Genomic DNA, 9,015 nt, shown 5'->3' with positions numbered 1-9,015 from the left:
CCTTCAGTGCTATTGGACAGTGCGACCCTGTGCCCCCAGCACATAATGGAGGGGGGGGCAGCGGCCTTCTGCGCTGTGGGGCAGTGCGGCCTTCTGGCCCAGCACCAAATGGAGGCTGGGGCACAGTGGCTTTAAGCGGTGTTGGGCGGAACCGCCTCCTACAGTGCTGGGCTGTACGGACCACCTTTCGTGGCGCTGGGATGCGTGGACTTCTCTGGCACTGGAGAAGAACAGCAGCGGGTCGTCCAGTTCACTGTGGTTTCCATTTAGATGGCAATAAAGGAAACATCTCACCATACCTACGAGCTAGTTAAGTTAAAAGAACCTGGTTGCCGGTGTACCCTGCTCGAGGAGCTGCTGGAGCAGACGGCCAGGCTGCTGCAAGATATCAGCAACCCGAGGAGCTCTTGGGGATCTCTGAGGGAGACAGACAGGAGGAGGTGTGAGCCTACTTCCACCGCAGACACGCAGCCTCATCCTGAGTCCATGCGAGTGGGAGTAGCCAATCCAGCTGCTCACCTGCAGGTCAGAGATCTAGACAGCCCGAGAGGGGAAAGGGGCTGGAGCCTCGTCTCTACTCTAAGCAGAAGGAAGCGTCTGCTCCCAAGCCCCCATGGTGCTGCCAACCCCTGCAGTGTCCCCTGCAGCGTCCCTGAGTGAGAGATTTGAGGTGTGAGAGGCAGACTGTGTTTTTGAAGTGGAAATAGCCAGTATTTCTGTTTGTGGATTAAGTTGCTTTTCACAGAGAAAGCTTCCAATCAGAGTAAACTTGAGACTAGGGCATTCTGACCATAGTAAAATAATCACAGGCATCAGGTGAGGTAATTATGTAGGGTAGGGGAGAGTCCGGTACAGGACAGAACTAGTGCAGGCTGTTGAACACATTGCCCTCCTCTCGATGTAAGAAGCACAGAACATGCCCAAAGACAATGGGTTGCTAACAGACATTGTGTGGGAGTGTAACGTAGCTGTGGAAGTGTAACGCAGTAAGAGCTTCGGTAGACTGTGAGCCTGAGATGCTCGACCAGTGGGTGCCAGGAGAGGCTCTACCTGCGCCAGACCCAGGGTATATAACAGAATGGGTTTCACCGACAAGTTGTGCAATGGTCAGCAGTGGGCGCACACACTACTGCAGTGCTGAATAAACAGCTCTTCACAGAGAGCTGTTATATAATAAACAATGCTGAATAAACAGTTCTTCTTTCCTGACTGGAAATTCTTGAGTGTGTTCCTCACAGAGGCTCTTGCACAGGAGAGGGATGAAGGTCTGCAAAGTGGTCCAAACTCATGCCTTGAGAAGCACACTGAGAATACAGGGAGTAACAAGCACAGGGAGCGAGGCCGGTCAGGGCACTGCCTCAATACCAGTGCCACCAAAAAAGGGCGGAGAGTCTTAGTAACTGGGGACTCCTTGCTGGGGGGCACTGAGGCTCCCATTTGCCACCCAGATAATCTCTCCAGTGAGGCGTGCTCTCTTCCAGGGGCACATGTTAGAGACAGTGGGAAGGCTCTACCATGGCTCCTTAAACCGGAAGACTGCTATCCTTCTGTTGTCATTCAGGCTGGGTCCCAGGATGCTGCAATGAGGAAACTAAAGAATGTTCAACAGGACTTTGCATCCCTTGGAAAGATGCTGAAGGGATCAGGGGTGCAGGTAGCATTCTCCTCTGTCCTTCCAGTGGACGGCTGGGACCCAGGAAGATGGAGGAGAACATGCTGACTGAGGGGGTGGTGACTTGATCAAGGCTTTGGGTATTTGGATCTCGGGCAGGCCTTTGAGAAACTGGGTATGTGGGCTCCTGACGGACTCAACTGAGCGAGTGGGGCAGAAGTGTGCTGGGGAACAAGCTCTCTGGATTGAATACCAGGGCTTTAAACTGGGTCCGAGGGGGGAAGGGAGGGGAGTTAGATGTGACAGGGTTACCGGTATGAGGATTACAGATGTGAGGATTACAGGTATGTAGTGAGGATTACAGGTATGTAGTGAAGCTGTGCAGGGAGAAGATTAGGAAAGCCAAAGTGCAGCTAGAACTGATCTTGGCTGCTAAGGTAAAGGAGAACAGTAACTATTTTTATAAACACATCAACAGCAAGAGGAAGGCTAGGGAAAATCTCCACCCCTTGTTGGATGCTGAGGGCAACTGAGTCACCAAGGATCGGGATGAGGCTGAGCTACTTAATACCTTCTTTGCTTCAGTCTTTAATAGTAAAACTTGTTGCTCCCTGGGAACACGGGCCCCTGCACTGGTAGATGGAGGGGGAACAGAATAAGCCCTGCATGATCCACTATGAGATAGTTTTGGACCTGTTTCAAAAGCTGGATGTTTACAAGTCCATGGGGCCGGATGGATTGCACCCTAGAGTTTGCTCCTAGAGAAAGTTGGCAGATGTGGTCGCCAAACCACTCTCCATCATTTTTTGGCAGTCTTGGCTGACTGGGGATGTCCCGGTGGATTGGAGGCTGGCGAATGTGATGCCCATCTTCAAAAAGGGTCAGAAAGATGATCTTGGCAGCTACAGACCCATTAGTCTCATCTCGGTGTCTGGGAAGGTTATGGAACAGATAATCTCAGGAACCATCAGGGACCAATTAAAGGTCAGGCCTAGATAGCATGGGTTTAGGAATGGTAGATCCTGTTTGACTAACCTGATTTCATTCTATGACAAGGTGACCTGCTTGGTGGATGAAGGGAAGGCTGTCGATGTGGTCTACCTACACTTCAGTAAGGCCTTTGACACTGTCCCCATAACATTCTTGCAGAGAAGCTGGCTGCCCGTGGTTTGGATGGGCGCACACTCTGCTGGGTGAAGCACTGGCTGGATGGCCGGGCCCAGAGAGTTGTGGTCAAATGGGGTGGAATCCAGTTGGCGGTTGGTCACGAGCGGCATCTCCCAGGGCTCGGTGCTTGGGACCGCTTTTGTTTAGCATCTTCATTGATAATCTTGATGGGGGGATTGAGTGAACCCTCAGTAAGTTTGCAGACGACACCAATTTGAGAGGGAGTGTGTCACTGGTGACAAGTGACAGGATCAGAGGAAATGGCCTCAAGTTGCGCCAGGGCAAGTTCAGGTTGGACATTAGGAAACACTTCTTTACAGAAAGGGTAGTTAAACACTGGTATGGGCTACCCAGGGAGGTGGTTGAGTCATCGTCCCTGGATGTGTTTAAGAGCCTTCTGGATGTGGTGTTCCAAGATATGATTTAGCAGAGCGTTGTTAGAGTTAGGGTACTATGGTTAGGCTGTGGTTGGACTTGATGATTGTTGGGGTACTGAGTTGTCTTAGCAAGGATTTATGAGTGCATACAGTTGTTCTGAGTAGATGGAGTGTTCTAGAATAGCTAATAATAATAATAAGTTAGGCCTGTAGGTTAAGAGTTAGTGGGCGGGGGGTTTAGGTAGGTGTGTGTACAGGTTCTCTCGCGTGCATCGGGTTTTGTGCAGCGGGTGTATGTGTCTGCGCGGGATTTAGGATGGTATATAAGGAATGTGACGCAGCAATAAATTGAGAGAAGACATGATGGCATCCATGCTTGTGTCTCTCCCCCGGACAGTCGAGGTCCCGGGATAAGTCGGGTTAATTGGCGAATACGTCAATGATCTTCGAGGTCTTTTCCAACCAGGGTAATTCTATGATTCCATGAAGCTTGGAAACTTCTGGTGTGATAACCCATATCCAAGAACTTGTCCTGTGCAGGGTCTCACAGAAAATGAGGTAGACGGGACCTGACAACCAACGTGCAAACCAGCTGCTGCTGATGGCCTCTCAGAGGCACTGACAGATGTGAGCCTGAAAGCACAGACCCCAGCCAGGAGCACAGGGATGGCCCGTCAGCTGTTGCAGGCTGAAGGCACCGCACAGTTTGATGAACAGCTGTGTGCTTCCTGCTGGACTGTGGGTTTCTGAGAACATCCGACCCCATCAGCTCCAGAAGAAGGAGGACAGACAGAGTCACTGCATGTCCTTTGTTCTGTTAATAATCACAGAGAGCCTGGTTCATTATATAGAGTATGTCTGGGCTAATCTACAAAGGAACAAGCTGAACAGGAATTGACTTGAGTAATGATGTTTTGGTGAAAAACAATACAGTATTTTAAAAAATGTATAAGAATAAATTACAAATACAAAATGGCACAAAAACAAACAAAAACAGTAAAATACAGCTCGATTTAGTAAAAACCTGCATTAAATATCATGAATTCAAAAAGATGGGCAGTACACTGCTTTTGAAACACATCTAGTCATAACATTCCTCACCACATCCTTGACTTCGCTGTTCCTCATGCTGTAGATGAGGGGGTTCAGTGCTGGAGGCACCACTGAGTACATAAGTGCCACCATCAGGTCCATGGATGGAGAGGAGACAGAGTGGGGATTCAGGTAGGCATACATGCCAGTACTGAGAAATAGGGAGACCACAGCCAGGTGAGGGAGGCACGTGGAGAAGGCTTTGTGCCGTCCATGCTCAGAGGGCATCCTCAGCACGGCAAGGAAGATCTGCACATAGGACACAACTATGAAAACAAAGCAACCAAAGGCTAAACTGACACTGAAACTCAGAAACACAACTTCCCTGAGATTTGATTCTGAGCAGGAGAGCTTGAGGATCTGGGGGACTTCACAGAAAAACTGGTTGACAACATTGCCTTGGCAGAGAGGCAGTGAAAACGTACTGGCAGTGTGCAGCACGGAAAGGAGAAGCCCACTGCCCCAGGCAGCTGCTGCCATGGTGGCACAAGCTCTGCTGTCCATCAAGGTCCCGTAGTGCAGGGGCTTGCAGATGGCAACGTAGCGGTCATAGGACATGATGGTGAGAAGGGAAAACTCTGCGGACATGAAGAAGGAAAAGCAAAAGAGCTGTGCAGCACATCCTGCGTAGGAGATGGCCCTGGTGTCCCAGAGGGCGTTGGCCATGGCTTTGGGGAGAGTGGTGGAGATGCAGCCCAGGTCGAGGAGGGCCAGGTTGAGCAGGAAGAAGTACATGGGGGTGTGCAGGCGGCGGTCGCAGGCTACGGCTGTGCTGATGAGGCCATTGCCCAGGAGGGCAGCCAGGTAGATGCCCAGCAAGAGCCAGAAGTGCAGGAGCTGCAGCTGCCGCGTGTCTGCCAACGGCAGCAGGAGGAACTCGCTGATAGAGCTGCTGTTGGACATTTGCTGATCCTGGGCTTGGAGTCCTGCTCAGAGTGAAGAAGATAATGACAAATCCAGATCATACTCAGAGACATTCTTCCTGCTATACTATAAATTTTTCGTTTATCTTTGGAAAAGTGATCATTTAACTCCAGAACTTGTATTTATTTTCATGAGCTTCACAATCCCTTAAGGAGTAGTAGATTAGGAGGATCTTTCTTCTCTTTTCCTAATTGTATCCCAGACTCCTGGATATTTTCCTCTTTACTGAAGCTATTCTTTCTGACCCCAGCCCCAGCATTTGTGCATATCAGATTGTCCCAGAGAAATCTGCCAGTTTGCAGGACAAATCAACTATTAATGTCTGCAGAAAACAACAATAAGTTAAACTGATAGTTTCCTTTTAGAAAGGAGAGGCTGAAAGCACAGCCCGTGTTTTCACCTTGTTCTCTTACTGTTCAGGGAACAACCGATGGATTGACAAAATATTTGTGTGTTTCAGAGCTGTGTTTAAATTAGACATCCTCTTTTTGATTTCAGACCCCAATCCTTTCTGCCTTCCCTCCCACCAGGAAATGGAAATACCCTGACTTGGCTCTTCTCTTGACAGAGGACCAAGGAAATATTCTGTTGTGCCGTAGAGCTGTGATCCACCACCCCAGCCAACAGCTGTGGCAGCACAAGCCCTGCCATGGGGCTCCTTCCCCCCATGCGTCTCCCCGCAGCGCCCTGGCAGCTCCCCGGGCAGGCTGAGTGCTGAGCCTGGCAGGCGGCAGAGTCCCATAGCCAGCACACAGCCCCTGGGGCACAGCAGGGACCCTGCTCTGCAGGACAGCCCTGGGCACCCACCTGCAGCCCCGGCTGCACAGCCTGCAGCCGTGCTGGGACATGCAGCACTCAGGGCTGAGCTCTGATGCTGCAGCACAGGAAACTTCAGCTGGTTCAAGGTTTTTCCATGGTAAAGAAACATGCAGTGCCTGCCACCAAATCTGCCATGGTATTTCCCAGATTAAGTTATCCCTCTATGAAAAGCAGCTGCATAGCTTGCAGTGAGACATACCGTGTCATTGTCTGTGAGCAATGCTCCTCCAGTGTGCTCAGAATCTGCTCACACCATCCATATCCTGCAAGCTCTCTCCTGTTTCTCTCCTCTCCTTCAGTCACCTGCAGGCTGTGCTGCTCACAAGAGCTGCTCCTGGGCACATCTGTCTCTCTGCAGCTCTGCCCACTTTTATGAGCTCCCTGTGTGCCAGAAGCCCAGCCCAGCTCAGCAGCAGAGGATGTCATCTTTATCCTTCCCACTCATCTCCCCTGAGATGTCCCTGGGTCCTCATGGCCAACAGCTCCTGAAAGACAACAGCATCATGACTGTGCTTTGAAATCTGATGAATTAAACACCAGATGTCCAGTGGACAGTGATTAAATCTAGATATATGGGGAATCCTACTGGGTAGTGTTTGCTGAAACAGATACAGCACACAGACAAGGACGGGGAGGGGTTGGACTTCTCCTGTGCAGGGCAGTGATCCAGCTGAGGTATTGCATGCGCCTCACTTGTACCTGCAAAGCCTGGGCCAGAAATAGGATTCAGCTCCCCACGGACACACAGAAGCTGGATTCTTCTGGTTCTGTTCTGATGTGCACAATGAATTGCCTGCATGTGAGCTCCTGCTCTGAGTTCTCGGTCCTTCAGCAGGAAGGCAGTTGCTCACACACAGACACTGGGTGATGCCCAAGGTGCCTGGGCTGCTCCTGGATGTGTGTCAGTGCTTGTAAACCGTGTGGGAAATCCCTGAGACATTCCTGAGCATAAGCTGAGGGACAGAGAGGCAATAGAGGTATTCTTGACCATCCTAAATAACAACAGACCCCAGCATTTAGGGCACCTCAAAGTGCATTTGTCTCCTGTCTCCATGGAGCATGCAGAGTTACTCAGCTGACTAAATGGGTGAGCTCACAAAAAAGGAGCCAGATCTTTCTCTGTTCTCCATCCGGAGCTCCAGGCAATACAAAGCTAACATACGTCTTTATTCTTCATCAGAAAAAAACCTCGGTTTTCCATGGACTCTCAGCTGAATGGCATCAGAAGCAGCCTAGTGTTATGTCTCTTCTTTTTCGTCACACTCATATGCAGCTGCTAATGAAGCATAGGGCCTTCAGGAAAGACATGCCCGTGGTGTGTCCGTGTTGCTACATCAACTCCAAGCCCCATAATGGGTCTAATTCTTCTGTGCCACCTTCTGCACACTAATGCCATAGATGAGTTCTAGCTGTGGATGTCCCTGTTCATTGCAGGCAAGTAGGACTAGATGACTTTTAAAGGTCCCTTCCAACTCTAAGGATTCTATGACTATGATTCTAAGTTTAATTAGTGAAAAGTGCCAGCAGTACTATTTAAATTTTAAAAATTATGTTTCTACTAATGTATATGGATTATCCAGTCTATCTGAAGTAGCCAGCCAAGAAAAAAATCTCCCAGACTTAAAGCCAGGAACCTGCTCTGGCAGGGGGGTTGGACTCGATGATCTCTAGAGGTCCCTTCCAACACCTACAATTCTGTGATTCTGTGATTCTGTGATGAGCTATCCAGTCAGGCTATGTCCAGTGATGCTTTCCAATTCGGATGTTTACTCTGTGGTTTTTGCAGGAATGCAAGCACCAACACACAGTAAGCTAGAAATCTTGGTAGAGCTGCAGGCCTGAGCTCCTGTTTGGACCACAGGGACACAGTTTAACAGCTTCCACAGCTGCTGTGTAGCACAAGGGGGATACAGACTCTTTAGGATGGATGGGTGATGAGACAAGGAAGGGACGACTGCCCTCTGTGAGAGTGCACTGAGCTCTGCATGGGGATGGCAGAGCAGTCAGGTCAGAGCTAATGGAAATGGCAAACAGAGGAGACCAACAGTGTCTCTTCCTGTCTTCCTGATCAGGGAGAGCAAGTGGAAGGTGCCCCTCTGCAAACAGATGGGAGCCTGATGTTTTCTTGCCCTTGTCCCCATTTGGGGGCCTTTTTCACTCCAGTATCTGCTGCAGGGACAGCACAGCAGGGCATGTGCCATCCAGCAGATCCGTGGAGAGCACAGATGGCAGCTTTCTGGACCAAGCCATGGAGAAACCAAAGAGGAGAGGTTCTCTGCCGGATCTCATACTCACCAGCAAGGAACGGGCTGGTGGGAATTGTGAAGGTCAAAGGGGCATCGGGCCATGTGGAAGACGCAATTGGATCTCTTTTTATTTATCTATTTGTTTATTATTTATTTATTTATTTTGAGGCAGTAAGCTTAGAAGATGATCAAAAAATGTCATTAAAACTGAGACAAATAATTGAAGACAAAGATAAATCAATGAAAATGTGTTAACCCTTCTCAAGATGAGAAAATCTCATGAGTCCTGTTTCATTTTGAGCTGCAAACATGAGTCTTTGAGGAGATTTTGTGTCTTTTTTCTTTTTTTTTTTTTTTTTTTTTTTCTTTTCCTGTATTTACGATGTTTTCCAGAACTGTGTTTGCAGAACACAGATGCCTTCAGGTTCAGGGACACAGGACAGCAGTGCCAGTGGCCAATGCCCTCTGAGGTTCTCTACTGAATCTCATACTCACTGGCAAGGAAGGGCTGGTGGAGAATGTGAAGGCAAAACAGGCACCAGGCCATGTGAGAGACACAAATGGATCTTTTGTTTGTTTATTTTTTTTTCTTTCCTTTTCCCTTTCCTGTTCCCTTTCCCTTTTTCTTTTCCTTTCTCTTTCCCTTCCCCTTTTCCTCTTCTTTTCCCTTTCCATTTCTCTTTCCCTTTCCCTTACCCTCTTCCCTTCCACTTCCCTTCCTTTTCTTTCCCTTTATGGTTAGGCTGAAGTTGGACTTGATGATCTTCAAGGTCTTTCC

The 9,015-nt window shown here is 49.2% G+C and overlaps 1 protein-coding gene across 1 annotated transcript; it reads right to left on the bottom strand.

The window, feature by feature from the left end:
• Positions 1-4,200: 4,200 nt before the first annotated feature.
• On the bottom strand, positions 4,201-5,151 carry LOC140265217 (olfactory receptor 14C36-like). Its single transcript, XM_072361117.1, has one exon. The coding sequence runs from the start codon at positions 5,149-5,151 to the stop codon at positions 4,201-4,203; it is 951 nt and encodes a 316-aa protein (XP_072217218.1).
• Between the last annotated feature and the right edge of the window lie 3,864 nt (positions 5,152-9,015).

This window comes from Excalfactoria chinensis, unplaced genomic scaffold (assembly GCF_039878825.1).
Source record: "Excalfactoria chinensis isolate bCotChi1 unplaced genomic scaffold, bCotChi1.hap2 Scaffold_72, whole genome shotgun sequence".
NCBI lineage: Eukaryota > Metazoa > Chordata > Aves > Galliformes > Phasianidae > Excalfactoria > Excalfactoria chinensis.
The sequence above is the reverse complement of the archived record's forward strand: the minus strand, read 5'-3'. Positions and strand labels throughout refer to the sequence as shown.